Source organism: Cordyceps javanica, chromosome 2 (assembly GCF_051103115.1).
Source record: "Cordyceps javanica chromosome 2, complete sequence".
In the NCBI taxonomy this organism is placed as follows: Eukaryota; Fungi; Ascomycota; class Sordariomycetes; order Hypocreales; family Cordycipitaceae; genus Cordyceps; species Cordyceps javanica.
The window spans coordinates 5,570,540-5,590,231 of NC_139296.1; the positions used below are offsets into that span (position 1 = coordinate 5,570,540).

General features: G+C 56.9%; 6 protein-coding genes across 6 annotated transcripts; 2 read left to right on the plus strand and 4 right to left on the minus strand.

Moving 5' to 3' along the window:
• Window positions 1-286: 286 nt before the first annotated feature.
• On the plus strand, window positions 287-1,294 carry V2A60_004183 (sterol desaturase family protein; the record flags this gene model as incomplete). The annotated part of the gene is made up of 1 exon (XM_083255504.1): window positions 287-1,294. The coding sequence occupies one exon, from the start codon at window positions 287-289 to the stop codon at window positions 1,292-1,294; it is 1,008 nt and encodes a 335-aa protein (XP_083111630.1).
• Window positions 1,295-2,375: 1,081 nt separating this feature from the next.
• Window positions 2,376-3,532, minus strand: V2A60_004184 (uncharacterized protein; the record flags this gene model as incomplete). Its single annotated transcript, XM_083255505.1, has 2 exons — window positions 2,376-3,047; window positions 3,137-3,532. 2 exons carry the CDS (start codon window positions 3,530-3,532, stop codon window positions 2,376-2,378), a joined length of 1,068 nt encoding a protein of 355 aa, XP_083111631.1.
• Window positions 3,533-5,870: 2,338 nt separating this feature from the next.
• Window positions 5,871-8,448, plus strand: V2A60_004185 (alpha/beta hydrolase; the record flags this gene model as incomplete). The annotated part of the gene is made up of 2 exons (XM_083255506.1): window positions 5,871-7,476; window positions 7,538-8,448. The coding sequence occupies 2 exons, from the start codon at window positions 5,871-5,873 to the stop codon at window positions 8,446-8,448; spliced, it is 2,517 nt and encodes an 838-aa protein (XP_083111632.1).
• A 552-nt stretch (window positions 8,449-9,000) lies between these two features.
• V2A60_004186 (CwfJ C-terminus 1-domain-containing protein-like protein) lies at window positions 9,001-11,034 on the minus strand (the record flags this gene model as incomplete). The annotated part of the gene is made up of 1 exon (XM_083255507.1): window positions 9,001-11,034. The coding sequence occupies one exon, from the start codon at window positions 11,032-11,034 to the stop codon at window positions 9,001-9,003; it is 2,034 nt and encodes a 677-aa protein (XP_083111633.1).
• A 623-nt stretch (window positions 11,035-11,657) lies between these two features.
• V2A60_004187 (amino acid/polyamine transporter I) lies at window positions 11,658-12,970 on the minus strand (the record flags this gene model as incomplete). The annotated part of the gene is made up of 3 exons (XM_083255508.1): window positions 11,658-11,741; window positions 11,788-12,749; window positions 12,808-12,970. The coding sequence occupies 3 exons, from the start codon at window positions 12,968-12,970 to the stop codon at window positions 11,658-11,660; spliced, it is 1,209 nt and encodes a 402-aa protein (XP_083111634.1).
• A 3,040-nt stretch (window positions 12,971-16,010) lies between these two features.
• V2A60_004188 (dipeptidyl peptidase IV N-terminal region-domain-containing protein) lies at window positions 16,011-18,326 on the minus strand (the record flags this gene model as incomplete). Its single annotated transcript, XM_083255509.1, has 1 exon — window positions 16,011-18,326. One exon carries the CDS (start codon window positions 18,324-18,326, stop codon window positions 16,011-16,013), a length of 2,316 nt encoding a protein of 771 aa, XP_083111635.1.
• Window positions 18,327-19,692: the final 1,366 nt, after the last annotated feature.

Consider the following 19,692-nt stretch of genomic DNA (forward strand, 5'->3'; position numbering starts at 1 on the left):
TGTTGCTTGAATGCCGCAGTTTCAAAATGACGTCAATTCTGCTTACTGGCGGGTCGAAAGAGCCCGATTCAAGGAACGTTCCCTGGACTGCCTCAATCATCGTAATCAGGAGGCTCGGTGCGTACCAAATTCATTCTGGCGGTAACATCTGATACCCGAGTCCCCAAATGCTTGTATATAAGCAGTCACGACTCCAAGCCACGCAAGAAAGCTTCTCCATTTTCGTCTTGCAGAACACTATGGCCCAGGCTGTCTGTCTCAACAAACTACTTCAGAGGGCTGAATCATGGATAAAAACGCTTCTCAAAGGGCTGGGCACGCGCCAGCCACCGAACGAAAACCGCCGCCGATATTCTCCAAGGACACGCGCATGCCGCACATCAGCGAGTGGTCGCAACACCGCATCATCCTACTCCACAGTATGGTGCCACTCGCTGTCGTCCAGCTGCTTCAGGCATTCGGCTTTTTCTCGACAGGGGCACGGTGTCTTCACCAAATGGCCGTATTCTTCATCTACTACGTGAGCTACTTGATTTCAATGAAACGACAGGGGCGAGCTCTCAAGGCCGTCGCATCCCAGACTGGGTACCTCGACGGTGACGCCTTTGCACGCGACGGCCTGCCTCGCGGCTCGCGCTTCAAAGTGCTTGTTGTGATCCCCGTTGTCTTCGGCATGATGCGTATAGCAATGCTGCTGCTACTGGCATACGACGAGCACGAACCTCCCTTGCACCACGTCGCGCGGCCGGGGTGGTGGGTTTCGCTCTACTTCACCGTCAGCATTTACTGCCTCGTCCTGGACTGGTGGTACTACGTCGCGCATCGAGCGTTGCACGAACTGCGGCCCCTGTGGCGGTTTCATCGAACTCACCACACGACCAAGCACCCCAACATGCGACTCGCCGCGTACGCCGACGTGGAGCAGGAGCTCTTCGATGCCGTTGGTGCACCGCTGCTGGCGTATGCCAGCACCCGCGCCGCTGGCATACCAATGGACCTGTACTCGTGGTGGATTTGCTTACAGTACGTCTCGCATACGGAGATTATGGGCCACTCCGGCTTGAGAGCGTACTTGCGCGCGCCGTTGACGCTGGCATGGCTGCTGCGGATCATCGATGCGGAGCTCGTTGTGGAAGATCACGACCTACATCATCGACATGGATGGCGTCAAGCGCACAACTATGGCAAGCAGTCACGTCTATGGGATCGCATATTTGGCACGTGCGGTCGTCGCATTGAGACTGTTCCGGAGAATGTAGACTGGGATTGGAAAATAGACTTGCCGTTATGCTAAGCAGGATGTTGACAGTGTTGCACAACATCGGCTTCTTTATTTCCGTCTCCGTAACGGGCCAGCAGGCGCACGCAGGTGGCACTGCTGTGTGTCCAAAGAAGTTGGTTGAGCCCGTTGGATCATAGCACTGGGGTGATTGATGCGCGCTATAGGGTTTGCTCTCGCGGGCTGCTCCGGCGCAATGGTCTTGCGTCGCTTGCCGACAACAAATTCCTCAAGCGGCGCTTCTTACTTGCCATGGTGACAGACGTCGTGGCGGTTGGGATGCCAATTCCACCCTCTACGACATACTTGACGACGTCGCTGGCGTTCCGCACGGCGGTCTGCATCTGCGCCTGCGCGTTATGCCACAGCTCTTGAGCCTCAGCAAGCTGGCATGCGGAGTCAGCATCTCTCTGCATTCAGTATTGGGAGCGAAATAGTCGTTGGGGTGTGTGAGAGCCTCACGCCGCTCGTTGTTCATTGCATTCTGCTTTTTCCGTCAGCAATGTCCCGGTACGCCTCGTAACTCTGCTGCGGATGACGCTCCGTTTCGAACACCAGGCCTGCCCGGCAGCGCGGGCGAGTTCTGGAGCGTGGCTCCTGCGTCTCCTAGCCGTATCTCCAAAGCTTCCCACTGGTGGAGAGCTGACGCCAGTATGTCGCTCACGAGAAGCTAAATGGCTCGGTCTTGGTCTGCAAGGTACTGATATTGGTCGGCGTCACTTGGCGGCCTGATATTAGCATATAGGAAACGAGGTGTTGAATGTCTAGGACGTCAACCTACATAAGAATGACGTTGTACTACTTTCACCGGGGGCACTATGTCCGCATGGTGCCTCCATCGGGGTCGATACGCGGTGGATTTGTATATAGAACTTCGAAGTAGGAAGCGTCCTCCTGTACAGCGCGGCTGCTTTTTGCACATATTTGCGGGAGAGAGAAAGCGAGTGTGGACTCCGGGGGCTGTTCAGAGATACCAGGCAATTTTTTGGGGATTTATACAGATCCATCAGAGCACATTCAGCGAGGGCAGGTGTCGCATCGTTACGCGATGGCAAGAGATAGCAAGGTTATACTCTAATTAGCAGAGGTTCGACAACTAGGCCTTGTTTTGCTTCTCTTGCTCGCGACAAGCTTCCCATGTTTGCCTTTGATCCCATGCATCCGGGCCCGAGTAGTTGTATTCAGACTCGGCGTGCCATCGATGGCGTCGGCACCTGGTATCGAAGGCGTTCAGTGCACGTTGCATACAGAAGCTGGTCTCAGCTTGATGGTGTTGGTGTTCCTGATCCGCCCAGGAAGAGCTTGGCCCGCGTAGTTCGCCCATCGTCCTGGTGTCCCAGCCAAGGGCCTCTCTCCCCTCAAATGGAAGTTCGTAGTCTGTCAGAACTCGGATACTTTGTACTGTATTCGGTTTCATGCCAAGCGCATGCTGTTCTCGTGCCTCGAGCGCCAGGAGAAAAGGAATTGCCACCCTGACCGACGTCTCCACGGCCACCATTTTACCGCTCGAATCAGTGACCACGCCGCGTCTGTCCTTTTCATCCACCGTGCTTAAGTCAATGGCTGCACTCAGTCCCTGTTCCTGCCCAGTACACACGATGAGGACCGGGGTATCGCTAAAGTCCGCCATGTGGATGTCATAGGCAGATGTCCGGAGGGCGACGGCGATGGCATGGAAAACGGGCTGCAGGACATAGCATGGCACCATCGATGATCGGTCCTCTTCTTCGTCCCAACCAGTCTGCTTCGACTTGATTGACTCGACTCTCTGGCAAAAGTTGGAATGTAACCGTCTCACCCAGTCAACCATGGCCATGGAGCATGTGTCGAGGGGTAGAATGCTGGCAGGCGGCGCACGTTGACTTTGGTGAGGAACTGCTTACATTCAATCTCGCTTCGGTACGGGCGGAGCCATCGAGGGTAGGTGTATCGGTATAATTCGCCGATGAGAAGCGCCATTTTCTGGCACCCGGATTCGTGAACCCGTCGCTCTCGGTCAGTAAGATCGCGGAGGAGATAGACTGCTGATGTGCGGTTGCAGGCGTCGTTGGCATCTTCAATACGAAGCTCCGATGTAGAGTCAAAATCGACAGGCATGTGGTACTGAGGGTTGAGCAGCCACTTTTCGGTGGCAGAGTGCACCATGACTCGGCTGAAGTGAAGCCCCTCCTGGTCTTCGCGGAGAACCCGTAGGAGCTCATCTTTCGGCAGCGGAAGCCGATCCGGTGAGATGCCCCATAACTTCTGGGACATAGATTTCATCACTTGGCGAAGATGATGTTTGGGACGATCAAGTTGCGATAATGGATGCTAGACGGGAGGTGGATGATGAGACGCGGACGTTGATCAGGAACAATAGACGGAGTGAAAATGTGCGACCTATATTTCCAAGGGAGCGCAAACCATTAGCGGGCGGCGATAACTAGTACTTATACTCTTGTAAACTATGAGTCAGTAGTAAGTTCATGAGCCGTGACAGAACCGTTTATGATGAAAAGTAACTTTACATTTATAGCAAGGTGATTATATATCAAAGCTAATTAATCTTAACCCTTTCACTTTCAGAAGCTTATTTCGCTACTCTTGTATATACTTTGTTAAGAATAATACTCTAGAGAAGCTGATTTGAATCCAATTATAAATACGTTGTTAAACATTATACTTTATCAGTGATGAGGCGCTCGCAAGCTAGCGATGTTCTCGACTGGTGCGAGGACTTGAACTGGCGCGGATTGTAATGACCGTAACAGTGACATCTGACTGTACTAGTTCTATTCCGTACTAGTTCTTGGATCGCTGAAAAGCAAAAATACGGAGTCCAAGACTGTCTGTCATTGCTGCTTACTTGTCGGCTTGTACCCTGTAAAGTCGTTACTGGCCGAGTTAGTCATGATGGCCTTGATGCATTTCGTTTCGTCTGGAAGCAGCCGGGCACGGACAATGGGTACTAATGTAGATCAACTTGAGCTCGTCTTAGCCCCTTATACCAGGGTGAAATGAGAATGCCGTATCATGGTTCGCGATCGAGAGCCTGCTCCTTGTTTAGAGTGTCGCGACACGATTGCAGATGTGCTCGGGAGTGGCCCTTGGCGCTTTCCGGTCTCTGCAGCGGGACGGACGGCCATGGTGAGCACATGGGGAATGAGTCTGGGGGAGACTGGGTGACGGGCAGACGGTAAATGAGCTAGTTACAGAGTACAGATTATGGCGTGCAGGGATGAACCATGCCGGGCAGGCAGGGGCCGGTGATGGTGGCGCTGCATTGCCAAATTTTGCGCGTCCAGGATGGAGAGCCAGAGAAACAAGCAAGACATGCAAGGGGCGGAAAGCGAGTACGGGGTGAACTTATCTGATGTTTTCTTTTAGAATGGATTTGGTCAAAGGAGTCGAGGAGAGACGGACGGACATACAGACGGACAGGCAGCCGGACGATGGCGCGCTTTGGGTCGGACAGTGAGTACGGGCATGTTCCTATTGCCGTTGGGTTGATTATTGTTTGTCTCTCTGTATTTATTTGTCAAAGGAGTCGAGAATAGACGGACAACCGATGGCGCGCTTCGTACCTGCATATGGGGGGTTCAGCAAGAATGGGGATATGGCCTTTGACATTAGATTTTTTTGGAGGTAATATAGACAAAACAGAGCCTGGAAAAGGCTATTTTTGGGTGATTTCCATGTAATTATTGCTGGTAGACTAACGACCGAGTTGCTCGCTGTTCTTTCTTCAGCCTCCTTGTCCGTCCGCCATGCGCCAGTCGGCTGGTGAGTCTGGCCGTTTGCTTGCTCATCACCGGCTGGCTTGGCTTCCCTTCCCAACATCATCATCATCATCATCATCATCACCACGCATCCATCATCAATCATCATCAAAGACCCGTTTTCGGCGGCCCCAACAACTGGAGAACGCGGGTCCCCCTCCCGTTATAGACTGGGACGACGTATATCGTTCGCCCTCTTGTGGTCCTCTTGTGGTCCAGCGCCGCGCCCGACGCCAACCCCTGCCGCTGCAGCCAAAAGAGAAACAAGACCTGGCGTCCGAGCTCCAGCTTCCCGCGAGTCCCCTGATTTGCACCGGCAGTCCCAGCGCCGCCGCGGCCGCACAGACTTTTTGGTGTTCCTGGCTTTGTGGGCTTTCCAGCAAATTGATGATTTTTGAGCATTTATTAATAAAAAAAAGGAAACAGGAAAAGATCACAGAGGACGAGAGCCAAACTGGCCAGGCTTCTGTGGAACGTTTGCTTGCTTGCTTGCTTGCTTTCTTCCGCACGCCTGCTCTCGTCTCCTCTCTCCATCTCTCCCTACTTCTCGAGTCGTGAGCCGTAAGTATCTACCAAGGTGGTTAATCTGACGCATGCACGCTGCTGCTGCTGCTGCTGCGCATCGTCATCTAATTACTACCTCTGCTCACAGTCTAATCTGCTTTCCTCACTAGTCGACCTGCTGCTCGACCTGCTTGCTCCATCCACCTGAGAGACACCAGCCCGTGTGGTCTCCATTGTGGCTCTCTTGCGCCGCCTTTTGCCCAACCAGACAGCCACAGCTCCCTTTCCTTCTCTCGCCCTGCCGCCCTGCCGCTCTCCCTCCTTGCATCATGGACCGCGATCCGCCCGACGGCCCCCCTATCGCCGTCCCGACTCGAACGCACTCCCATCGCCTCGCTCACCACCACCTCCCCAGCACTCCCCGAGCCAGAGCCGCCGCCGCCTTCTCCTCCGCCCAGCCAACCACGACTCCTGGACCCGGCCCAGAAATCATCTCCGACCTCATTTCCAGCCTCAGCACCTCGCACTTTGACTCGCTGCCCCTTGCCGCCTCGCCCAGTCCCTCGCGTCTCGACACTCGAATCGCCGCCCTCCCCGACACCCTCGATCGCGACCTCCACGACGTTGCCACCTCCCCCGTCGTCCGCACCTCCAAGCCACCCTCTGGCTACTCGTCCGTCACCACTCCCAAGAGTCCCCGAGCAACCTCCACCGACGGCTTCCGACCTCATTTTCGTGCCGGTAGCCTCTCGCGCGCCTCCTCCTCCGCCTCCCTCACCTCCCGAAACGACGATGCCAAGAGTATCGGCAACCTTTCCATAGAACCCGGTCCCGCCCCCGAGATTGAGCTGCGTCCCCGACGCTCCCACGACAGCTGGGGTAAAAAGGCTGGCCGTCGCCAAAAGGAGATGCTGTACATGAGCTCCAAGGAGCGCCTCTTCCGCGAAAAGGACGCCGACCGCAAGTGGCCTGGTGCCACCATGGCTTCAGCCAGCGGTGCGAGCAGCATCCATAGCACCGGGCGAGCCGATCCCTTTCTCGCCGAGACGGCCATTAGCGAGGAGCCTGGCCTGACTAGCCCGCGGTACTCGAGCGACTCGTACACCGGCTTCCAGGCTATTCCCAACCGCGAATCCAGCCTGCGCAAGTCGGGACACAAGAAGCGTTCGAGCGCCCGTCGGTCGCGCCAAAACAGCGAATCAGATCCTATTCCCGAAGGGGCAGAATACAGCCGCAACGGTGCCGTATCACGTAACAGTCACAAGCGCGGCGAGTCTGAGGCCGGACGCTCCTTCTTGTTCGACGTTGACGAGTATGCTGCCGTGACACAAGCGCTCGACGACCAATACGAGCGCGAGAACGGCCGTCCGGAGCCCTCAACTGACTACCGACAACAGTCCTTTCTCCACGATATCGACCACGAGGGAGCCCCGGCCCCGGCCATCTCCAACGGCCGCCGAGCGTACGAGCGAGAGCAAAGCGGCAACGGCCGCCTGAGCCCCTTTCCTTCCGCCGACCTCCGCACAAAGGGCAGCGGTTCCAAGCTGAAGCGTCTTTCCGGTGTTGGCCAGTTGCCAATGAGCCCGTCGCGCACGAGCGAGCAGTCGGACCGCACAACGCACCCTATTGCCTACGAGCGGCCTGCCTCGGCCGATTCCATCGATGACAATGTCGAGTCGTATCTGTGCTCGCCGAGATTATCGCAGAAAATTCACCACCCCCAGACGGGCCGAGTGATTTCCTTTTCCGAGGTTGGTGACGCCGAAGGTTCGGCCGTCTTTTGCTGCGTTGGCATGGGGCTCACCCGCTACATCACCACATTTTACGATGAACTGGCCTTGACTCTAAAGTTGCGCCTCATCACCCCTGACCGTCCAGGCGTCGGCGACAGCGAACCCTACTCCGACGGCACCACAACGCCGCTGAGCTGGCCAGGTAGGCCTCATCCTCCTCCCCTCCGTCTTGACCTACGCTAACTCACTCCCCCGCCCTCCAGACGACGTATATGCAATCTGTCAGGCCCTTAAAATCACCAAGTTCTCCATCCTCGCTCACTCGGCCGGCGCCATCTATGCCCTGGCTACCGCGCTGCGAATGCCGCAGCACATTCGAGGCAAAATCCACCTCCTTGCGCCATGGATCCCGCCCTCGCAGATGAATGTCTTTGGCTCATCGCAGGAGCCGCCCACCCACGCCCTTCCCACATCGCAGCGCATCCTCCGTGCGCTGCCCACGCCCATACTGAAAGCCGCCAACAGCAGTTTCATGAGCGCCACCAGTTCCTCCATCACCAGCTCGCTGCCCAAGACGCCGCGGAGGAGCAAGCGCAAGAGCAATGGCAAAGAGGGCCGCAGCGTCACGCCCTCAGAAAGGGACCATGCCGAGCTAGCGAGCCTGCACGGGGACCACCCCGGCGCACGTCCTGTCCCGACGCCCGACGCCACGGAGAACATGGACCGCATGCACCCCCCGCAGAACAGTTTGTATGCCGGCGCTGGCCTGGAGGAGGCGGCGGGCAAGGAACGCCAGGTCACATACGACACGCGTTTGACCCACGCCATCTGGGATCTGGCCACGACGGGCGCCAACCCGGCTGTGGACCTGCTCGTTTGTCTGGAACGCCGCCACAGCATTGGTTTCCGGTACGTGGACATTACACGGCCCGTGGTGATTCACCACGGCAGCAAGGACAATCGCGTGCCCGTGGACAATGTCAAGTGGCTCGGCAAGAGCATGCGCCGGTGCGAGGTGCGCGTCCTCGAGGGCGAGGGCCACGGTCTCATGGCCAGCGCGGCCGTCATGGGGTCGGTGCTCATGGAGATGAGCAAGGAGTGGGAGGACTGGATGAGAGTGACGGGTGACGACGCTCGGCAGCGGGAACGTGGACGAAAAATGCCGCAGCGGTAAATGTTTGGGGTGGCCCTTGTTCTCTATTCTTCTTTTCTATCTCGGGTCATGCTTGTTTGCTTGCTTTCCCTGTTTCATCATTGCATTCATGTTTTGGATATCCCCTCGCCAACGATCAAAGTATATTTTCTTACCATGAACGGGCACTGATGGTTGCCGCGTTTTAATTCTTCTCTCTGGGCGGCTCTTTTCCCGTCTTTTTTTCATTCTATTCCGGACGGGGTTTAATTTGCTTCTGATTACGCAAGAACTTGTTTTCCCCTTCTGTTCATTCTAGTTTTTTTCTTCTTCTTCTTCTTTTCCTTTTTTTGGATATCCCGGAAAAGTTGGCAAGCATACCGTGATAATGATTCGTATGGGCATTCAAGAACTAGGTAGATACGCAGTTTTTACTTGGCGCCGCATCTTTGTGGTCTCTATTATACATAATTTCTCCTCCCAAATCTTTGTTTTAAAGCCTTTTAATCATGACTCTACATATCGACATCCTTTTTGATATCGTCTATACCACAACAGCACAAACTGGTACACCAGCTTCATCCAACTCGCCCGCTACCCCCCCTCCGTCAGCACGCGCGTCCAGTCAAACTTGCGCCACTCCTTCTTGAACGCCTCCGCGCGCGCGTCGTCGCCGCCGCCTCGCTGCCACCGGCCCTGCTTCCTGGCCAGGTGCGGCTCGGCGTCGACGATGCCCGCAATGACCTCGCGCGCGAAGAGGTCGCCGCGGGGCCAGCGGGCGCCGTCCTCGACGACGTGGCCGAGCCCGCCGTCGAGCGTGAACCAGACGTGGAAGTAGGGCATCTCCTTGGCGAGCGAGCGGCGGAACGCCATGCGGCCGAGGTTGCCGTCGCGGGCCGCGGCCCCCGTGTCGATAATCTTGCGGTGCTGCGACCACTCCTCGTCGGCGGCGAGCAGGGCCTCGCGAAAGTAGGCGGGCGCGGTGGCGCCGTCGGCGTACGGGATGGGCACGGCGACCATGGCGGCGTGCAGGTGGCGGTGCGGCGCGGCGGCGTTCTCGTAAAAGAGCACCTCGCGCCCCTGCGCGTGGTACATGCGCGTCAGGCTCTTCATGAAGTTGCGCATCTCCTCCCACTCGTCGTCGTCGCACTCGAGCAGGTTGCGCCGGTGCGCGGTCGGCACGATGACGGCGCCGCCCGCCGACACCTCGGGCTCCGTCGCCAGCGTGAGGAAGGCGCGCGTGCCGAGCGCCAGCACCGGCGCCACCGGCGGCGTCTTCGTGTCCTCGCGGTGGCACAGCGGGCACCGGTCCAGCGCGCGGTTCGCCCGCTGGAACTCGCCGACGGCCATGCTGCGCAGGCTCGCCTCGCTGCGGTGAACGCGCTGCGCGAGCTTCTCGGCGTTGTCGTCCATGTACTCGAGGTCGTCGTCGAACTTGCCGTCCCTGGCGATGCGCTCCGCCAGCCGCCCGCCCTCGCCGCCCGCCTGGCCCTTGGTGCGGCGCTCCTCGCGCAGCATGTCGTCAATCGTCATGTCATCGTTGGCCACGACGGTGCCCCGCGCCCGCCCGCGCTTCGTGTCCACCGACCGCACCTCGTTGCGGATGTTGCCCGCCAGTAGCCGGCTGTCCTGGCCGCTCAGCACGACCGACTGCGCGGCCGACGCCGACGACGTGAAGCCCGCGGCGGCCCGGTTGTACTCCTCCTCGAGCTGCGCGGCGTTGGGCGCCCGTCGGAGCTTGGCCTTCATCATCTGCGCGCGGAGCCGGTTGAGTGCCGTCTGGTCCATCGGCGGTGGCGCGGCGACGACGGTACCGGCGGGTGTCGCGGCCACGTCGGCGGCTGCCAAGGGAGAGGAAGCCCGAGGGGACGGCGAGGGAGGCTCCTGCTTGGCAAGACGCTCCTTGTAAAAGTCGCCCGTAGGCTTGTCCTTCATGCTGTAGCCCTTGCCGTAGCTCTTGGCCCTGTCTAGTTCCTGCCTCTCCTCCCTAGCATCGTCGAATTCTTGCAGGCTGCCGAACCGCTCAATGGCAACGTCTTCGACCGGCCGCCCAGTGTCTTCCGCCATGCTGTACACGCCGCGCAGCTTGGTCATGCGCCAGCTGGACCCCGAGTCGCCAAACTTGTAGTCGACCACACGCTCTTTCGGCTCTGCTGACGGTTCCCTGGCGGCGGCGACGGCTGTGGTGGTAGCATGCTGGCCGAGACCGCGGTTGATTTCGCGGACAGAGATGACGCGCTCTGGCTCTTTCGGGGGTGTCTTTTCCCTGGGCGTCGGTCGGTGGATGTGCTCAATGTCCAGGGCGGACGGCGCCGTCATCCAGGCGTCTCGCACCGGCGCGCTGCCTGTTTCGGTGGATGGCTTATCCTCTGAGTCCCCGTGTCTCTCGATTCGATCCCGGTCGCGATGTCTATCACGGTCTCTGTGCTTGTGCCTTGAGCTATCGTGGTCGTCGCGTGACCGCCGCCGCCGCTTGTGTCTGTGATCTTGATCGTCGTGGTCACGGTGGTGCCGACGGTGGCGGTCGTCGTCGTGGTGTCGGTGCCGGTGCTTCTTGCGGTCATCGCGGCGCTCGCGATCGGCCTTGTCAGCGGCAAGCTGCTTCTCAAACTCGTCGAGGCCATCCATGATGGTGGTGGTGGTGGTGGCAGGACGAAGATGGGAATCTTGGAAGCTGCAGACAGCTACTTAAAAGTTTGCCCCACTCAACAACTACGACAGTGACCAGGTGCAGTGCCGCATTCTGCCAGCATAGTAACCTTGACCAGCCACTGATTCCAGCAAATGGCATTTCCAATGAGAGTTTACCGTGTTTCTTTTGATCTGGCTATTCTTCTATTGATGCTGCCATTTTAGTATCGGACACGGCGGTATTGCACAACCTCATCCCCATCAAACACTCGCTCCGTCTCTATTCTATAGCCTCTGACGCGAGGAACTGCCTTGATCCATACAGCCCAATACAAGACTCCGAAAAACAATATCGCAATACCTATGAGGGGAAAGAGGAAGAATCTATTCCAGTCCAAAGACGATGGAACGGGCGGAACAAAGGGCCCAATCATCAGCAGGCCGTTGAACAGCAAAAATACCATCGAGATGGGTATATACGTGTGCCATGGCGACTTCCAGCTCTCTGATTTATTCAGATGCAAGTATATCAGGCCAAGTGTCACTAGCGTGTTTATCCATGCTTGGGAATATACGGTACTATCCCGTTAGTTTCGCTCAGTCAGCGCCTGAAGCATTACTTACAGTTTCATGACTGCCTCATATGATTGACCTAGCGGCGGCGCAACGAGGACAATGACTGTCACTATCCAGTGAAGGAAGAGCTTATCAGTTAGCAGATGGACATGGTCGCCGGGGTGTCCTACGTACCGACGCCGCCGGCGCGTTGCAGGGCGAGTTTGATGCCCAAAACTTGCCAAAGGGCAGTATTCCTTCCTTTCCAAGCTCTTGGGTCAATCGCGAGTGACTAAAGCTCGCCGCCAGCACACCCCCAAGACTGCTGACGGCGACAAACACAGGCAGCGTCTTGTCCGCCGCGCTCTCCCCGAACATGTTCTTGAAGAAGATGGCAGCCACCGTCACGTCCGACATGACCAGTTCCAACTTGTCTACCGCAGCGAAATAGGCAATGTTGGCCAGCATGTAGAGTATGGTGACGGTGCCCACGGCCAGCGGCGCAGCGATGGCCAGCGTCCGCCGCGGATTCCGCACCTCGCTGAGCACGTAGTTGGCCGTCTCCCACCCGCTAAAGCTGTAGATGACGCTGAGCAGCGCGCTTGAGTAGCCGCGGAAGCCGCCCTTGCCATACCGCTCCATGTCCATCTTGGAGAAGGAGTCGTCAAAGTTGTGCGGGTCGTCGGTCCCCCGATACCCGGCCAGCGCGGCGACGCCCGAAAAGGCAATGACGAGCATGAATATGACTTTGAACAGGCCGACGACGTTCATCAGCCGGATGCCCCATTGCGGGAAGACTCCGTGCAGCACGACGGCAAAGGTCACGCAGCCGGTGGCGATGGCGCGCTCGGCCCACGTCTCGTTGGCCACAACGGCGTTGCAAGCGTCCACGATGAACTGCCCAAAGTCGATGGCGTTGCCCGTCGAAAAGCCCAGGAGCACCATCTGCGCCGCAAGGACGCAGGTCGTCAGGTACTTGGGCCGCCGGTACACGCGCTCGAGGTAGTTCTTCTCACCGCCGGAGCGAGGAATGGCCAGGCCGAACTCGAGCCAGATGGAGAGCCCGCAAAAGGCAAGGACGCCGCCGACAAACCAGAAGAGTAAGGAAACGCCGATCGAGCCTGTGCTGCGGAACACAGCCGCCGGCGTGGAAAAAACTGGCCCTGGTCAGCATGCCATTCATAAATGTTTGCGTGGAGAGCAGATGCTACGTACTCCCCGATCCAATCATCTTGTTGAGAACCAAAGAGGCGACGCTAAAGACGCCTAGCTTTTGCTCATCACTGTAACAAAACGTTTGCGCTTCCGTGTCCGCCTCTGGCGGTCTCACGACCTCTGTCTTGGCCGGCTCATGGCTTTCGTTATGATCGGACTGCATGTCGATTTTGACAAGCGAGACAAAAGGTCTAACACAGCCCGCCGGCCCTGCGCGCCGTCTGGAAACTGGAGCGCAGTGTGTCCTATATGTAATAGTAGACACCATATCCTTCCCGGGGCCAAGCGTCACTAAGGTTCTCGACCACCCAGAGCCAGACTCCGCTGCAGCAGCAGACGCACGCCTTGGCTGCATTGGCGCCCAGTCCTCTTGGTGGTCCTCTCGGTGGAAGCGACAGACGGCCCGTCATTCTCAGGGTCGCGCAAGGGAGCGTTAGACTCCCGCCAAGGCCTGGGCGCATCAAGTGGTTGGGCCGCAGCCTTGGCTCAGTGACTAGCCGGAGCGGCCAGCCAACACGCCTAACAAGAGGATCGGAGAGTTGGATAGGGTTATAATCAAGATGTGGAATGAACCACGGCTACTTCATCATCTGCAATATGCCCAACTTCCCGATCGCGAGCGCACTTGTCCAGTTCGCTCTTGCAACGCCGCTCAAACTCCAAACATCTCTGCCGCAATGCCAAGATGTGATTCCACTCTGGGTGTCGTGACTCGAATCACAATCATGTGACAGAAGGGAAAAAAAGACGGCTGTCGAATGCCCTCGCGCAGCATTGGGCGGTCTTGAATTTTTTTTTTTTTTGATTGTAGGTAAGTAGGTCCTCATTGACTTTGTTGGTGATGAGCTCCGACGTCGTCACCAAGGCGCGGTGATGTGATGAACAAATATTGTCGCTGTGCTTGGGTTCGGGCAGCACAGTTTGATCCGTCCACGCAAACACGACTGAGTCATTGACTCGCAACAGGCCTGCAGGGTATACCAAATTGATGCGGTCCTGCGGCTCCGTCTAACGGTCGACCGGGTTAGGGGTACAAAGGGCGACCAGGTGAAGCCCTGATCGGCCATGAAATCCAGATGAGCCTCGCGAAGAGAATGGTTCAGGTCATCCTCCAACAAATGATGCGATACGGGCCGCGTTACCTCGCCGACGCCTCAGTGCAAGTCTACACTTGCTGCCGCAGCGCAAATGTGTAAAGGCCAGCCACAGTCTCCAGCGCGTATCACGGGCAGATGAACACTGTTGTTAGTGTACGGCTTGATCACATCACCAAGCGCCTGCGCGCCCCCGTAAGTCCCCACGGCGTCTTCCGCTCCCGGGTCGGCCTCACAATTCTTACCCTCGAGGCAGATCTTGTAACGTCCCATACTGCCCGCTACTTGAGTGCGCGATCCAGATGACCACTGGGTGCGTGCCGCTGCCGCGTACGATGCGCACTGCCGGGCGTCTGGATCGTTGTGCTGTACACCTCTCAGCGAGATGGGCAACGCGAGATGATACAGGCGTCGCGCGTCCTCGTACGCCCGCTACCTCGGAGCGCTTCGCGAGCCGCAAGTTGCGCATCCCGTCCGTCTCTTATAGACCGAAAAAAAAAGTTCAAAGTTGATGCCTGCTGATCTGATCCTGCTTGCTTGTAGTGATGACCCTTGACCCCGAAACCGAATTTTCATAGTAACAGGCTCGCGACCTCGAGTTGGAACACTAGCATCCCGCTGGGCTCGAGTACATGAATGATCAACACCACCAAGGACGTTGGGGAGTGGTCGGATAGGACTTTGAAGGACAGGTGCGTCTCCTCTCGGGCACTTATTCGTCTGGTAGCCGTACAAGATACCATCCATTGTCACCTTGGCCCAGGCGTCGCTGTTGAAGTAGATGGGCTTGTACCCGATTCCTGGTGTAGTGTTGGCCACTTTTTTTGTGCCATGGGTTCAATACTAGTCCTCGCGCCTAGGACACAAAATCACATCGGCAGTGAAGAAGCACAGTCTGCCCTCTGCTTCGCCCATGTTGAAGTCCGCCGGATCTGGGAGGGGCTCGTGTGTGCCTGGTCCCCGTGGGTGCGCATTTTAGTATCCTACATCGACGGGAATTCTCCTATCAGTAGTGTCGGAGTGTACTGGGCCTGCCTTGCCCTTAGCCGGGGCGTATGCCCAAGGCCAATGGTTCCCAGACCTTGGTGTCGTTGGCCGGCTCTCTGTAATGGGGTGCAGAAGATGCCGTTGCAGCTCATGTCAGAAGACATTGCAGTGTTGGAGCGGAAATGTAATGGCCTTGCCGGAGAGTTTTCATGTCAGCATCGGCTCGGGCCGAGGCGGCAGTGGGATCTCATAGGGTGCTGGTGTGCAAATGTAAGCTGGTGTATCTGCACTCATGACGGCCGAGGGTAACGCCGAGGGTAACGCCAAGGTCTCTACTGCTCGCAGATAACCACGTATACAAGCGCATCGTAGCAGATTTGTCAACTCGATTTGGTTGTACAGGTGAAGACTGTCTTGTAAAGTATCATGTGTCTTGTAAAGCATCATGTGTCTTGTAAAGTATCATGTCGCAAGCAACGGTGTGCCGTAAGCTGCTTCAATTCGTCTGAACGCAGACGGAAACAAAATTTGAGTAAGCACTTGTGCTCCTTGTGAAACACTCACATCAGATTACTGGAGCTGATCAACCAGGCTTCTCCCTTTTCCGATGCGAGGCAAGACTAACACGCATCAAAATTTCGCGCAGTATCAAAAACAAACGCCATTTGGCCTTGAGCAGCCAGAAATCTCAAAACAGAGCTCTAAAAAACCGTGAAATGCATCAAAACACTTCTTCTGTTACTTTGGACGCCAGTACTGGCTGGACTGGATAGCCTTTCTCTTTGAACATTTCCAGAACGGCGAACACGTTGTTCAAAAGCAACCACTACCCTGTATGCCGTAGGACCCTGCAGCTGTGCGGATCCTCTCCTCCATCACAGCTACATTTAGGCGCATACTCAAGTTATATTCTGGACGTGGGAGAATAAAGGGTCCAGTGGCTAACTCGGGAGAAGTGAATACGGATTAGAGGACGCTGAGTTGTGTTGGTACAACTTTTGATCGCGCCACCACAAGCTGTTATTTCGGCGCCATCTTTGCCAATCATTTTCATCATGCTCCCTAAATACTGAAAACATAATTTATCTGCATTAATAGTCAGCTACACTGCATCTTCTCCGGCTATGCCGTCCACCGCCGACTCCACTGGTGCACCAGTCCGTGATCCTTCCGCTGCACCTCGTCCCACAGTCGTGCGGTGAGGAACTTGTAGAGGTACGTGCTCGCCTGGTTGTAGCTGATGCTGTGCGTGCTGTCGGTGAAGGGCACCACCTTGAGCTTGGCCGGCGATACCTTGGACCCGACGAGCAGGTCGACGAGCGCGGCCGTGTTCTGGTAGTGCACGTTGTCGTCGCCGGTGCCGTGCATGACGGCGACGCCGCCGGCAATGTTGCGGAAGCCGTCCACGGCGCGCACCGCCGTGCGGTTGTAGCCGGCCTCGTTGTCCCGCAGCGTCTTCATGTACCGCTCCGTGTACACCGAGTCGTACAGGCGCCAGTCCGTCACGGGCGCCGTGATGAGGCCAAAGGTGAAGGCGCCCGAGTCGGCCTCGACCACCTTGGCCGTCAGGAAGCCGCCAAAGGACCACCCCCACATGCCGAGCTTGCCGGCGTTGATGTAAGGGAACCGCGCGGCGAGCGCGCGCGCGGCCCAGATCTGGTCCGCGGCCTCGAGCGTGCCCAGCTGCCGCACCACCGCGCAGCGGAACGTGCGGCCCTTGCCGGCCGTGCCGCGGTTGTCGACGACGACGACGATGTACTCGAGCTCGGGGTCGGAGCCCAGGTACGCCGCCCAGTCGAGGCCGGCGTACCGCTTCGTGACGGTCTGCGAGTTGGGTCCGCCGTACGGCTTGAAGAGCACGGGGTACTTTTTGCTCGGGTCAAAGTGGGCGGGCAGGGTCTGCTGCACGTTGAGCGAGAAGCCGTCTGGGTGCTGGAGCTCGAACCAGGTCGTGTTGGGGAGCTTGTACTGCTGCGTCTTGTTGTAGTACTCCTCGTTGCTCTCGAGGGTGCGCAGCGGCGTGGTGCTGTTGGCGGACACGAGCTGCTGGTAGGGAATGTCGGGTCCTTGGTACGATAGAATGTAGTATCCGCCGCCGACTGAGAATGAAGCGCCGTAGTACGCAGCCCGAGAGTCGTCGACCAGCGGCGTCGTTTTCAGCGTCTCCCATGATACGCTGTAGAGATGGGACTCGGTGCTGTGCCGCTTGGATGCCAGGAATGCGACTTGCTTCCGCTTCGTGTCGACTTTGACGATGCGCCGGACGTCCCAGTCGCCAGAGGTCAGCTGAATAGCCTTGCCGCCCTTGACGGGATACAGGTAGAGATGGGTCCATCCGGACTCATCCGACGTGTCCACGTAGTAGGTCGAGTTGCAGCTTCCCTTGAGAGCGCCGGCAAAGCGAATGTTTTGCTCGTTTTCGAACCAGCCATCCGTGCCATCGCGCTCGCGAACGACGGTAGAGTCGCCGGTCCTGGTGTCGACCGTGATGTGCTTGTCCAAGTCCTGGACTCGATTGAAGGCACGGTAGATGAACTGTTCGTGCGTCTTGGTAACCCATGCGACCTCGCCGATGATGGTCTCCTCCCCGAATGCGTCGACGGGAATGTTCTTGGTCTCTCTCGTCTCGACATTGAGCAGATGCAGGCTGACACGCGGGTTCGTTGTGCCGACCTTTGGGTACCGAAGCTTGAGCTCTTTGGGATACACTGGGGCAAACTTTTGCTTGTCCATGTAGTAAGGGATCGTGAAAGTGCCGACGCCCGTCTCATTCAAGCTGAGAAAGGCGATGAACCTGCCGTCTGGCGAGTACCAAAATGCCGAGGCGGCGCCGAGAACCTCCTCCTGGTACACCCAGTCCGGCACGCCGTTGAACTGGTCCGGGCCACCGTCCTTGGTAATTCGGTGCACGGTGCCATTCACGTCGCGAAGGTACAGGTCGTTGCCGCGAATAAATGCAATCGAGTCGCCCGTGGGCGAAAACTGGGCAAACTGTATGTCGCCGACTTGATCTTGGACTAGTGGCTGGGACTTGCCCGTGATGGTGTCGAGAATGGTATAGTCAGCCAGGGACGAAGAACGGTACTCTTGTGTCGCATTGACGGCGAACAAGACTGTGTGGTCATCGGCGCTGATCCAGTACTCGTCCATGTCGTCGGGAATCTGGCTCTTCTTCAAGAATACGGTCGAGTTGCCCGTGGCAATGTCCTGCCGGACCAGGTCGCCGTCCTTGCTGCTAGAGATGTACTGCCCATCTTTGTCGCCGCCGGCGCCTATCCACTTGACCTGCGTCGTCTTTGGCCGCAGACGAGGGGACGGTGTCGTCTCGTTGTAGGTGAGGAGCCGGTCGCCGCTGGACGTTGCGGGGAACGGCAGCTGCACGGCGTAGATGCTCGAGGCAGCGGTCAAGGCCGAGGCCAATGCAAAGTACACCTTCATTCTCTTTGTCGCTCGCCCGGCTAACTGTGTGAACGGGGAACGCGTACAACCCGGTTCCAAGAGCGAGAAGGGGGGGTCTTCCTCCACGCCCCCCCCAGCTGACGGGCTGTCTATTTTATATGCGCTCGGCCGTGTGTGACGTGCAATGTCCACCCGGCCTGATTTGAACTGTGATTGATTGCCCGTCGAATGTTACCACAGCAGCATGTCTAGCAACACCTCACAGCCTGGACTGGCTTGGCTGGTGGACTTTCATGTTACCTGCCCGATCGGGAAAGGGTCTGCTTCTTCCGCCAAGGCCATGACCAATGGATTCCATTCCTTTGCGTCATGGTGTCTGCTTCATTCATCCGAACCGAGACCTTTTCGAGTCCATGTATGCTGCTGGTCGGCGCGAACCTAGGCGGTTGTTCAGTTGCAGTTCTTACGTCGGGCAATTCCTGTCAGCCGCATCGGAAACTAAATCGCTAGACAGCACTAGCGACTTTTGATTTCGATGGTGGCTAGGTGGCTACTGGATGATTCATCCTGTGTGATAGTTTTGCCATTTCTATTTAGGGGTTCTTTCTTCTCCACAAGTTGTCGCTGTATATCACGCAATTGACTCGCGATATTGTGGCTTGTGAATGTATTGCCGTTAGTCAAGAACCCTGCAGCAACACAACTCCTCAAAGCTTCCTGTCTGCCTGTTTCTGGACCCGAGATTACAGTGCCACGCTGCTAATGCTCCGAAAGAGCATTCGATTAACCCGGCGGGAAATTTTGGGTTATGGGGCCTTACTTGGGTCTCCCGTACCACTGAAACATACTCTTTGGCTTTTTCGTGAAATTAGAAAATGGTGCAGGATCAAATAGCCATTACGTTTACTACGGCTATATTAGATGGGCATGCAAAAGTCCCTTTTCTAGTCAACAGAACCACACAAACCTGGCTCCGGGAAGAATCTCCTTCGACTCCCAGAATTTCCCCATACACCATTCGCCAACACATCACTCAAATTAGAGATGTTATGCAATTCTCTGCAATCAATCATCCAAGGTGTTGCTTCTGAGCCGAGCCCGCAGCATGAAATGACAGCCTATACTCAACGTGCTTGCTTTCTTCGGCTCTACCAAAACGACATTGAGAGAGCAAAAGTCATTCCATCATTATGCAATACTACTACAAATTTAATCACCGATTCGTCTGAAATGTACACCGAGCTTCACTCTAAGCGCTGGTGAGATTACCATTGACTGCCCGAAACTGTTGAGATGAGCTCTACCCCGATCAAAGTCGAGCAGCACTACTGATGAAATCTCTTCGCGATCGAGAGTCAAATGACTGCAATCTGCCCTCCTTCGTCCCGATTCTGACCAAGTCAGT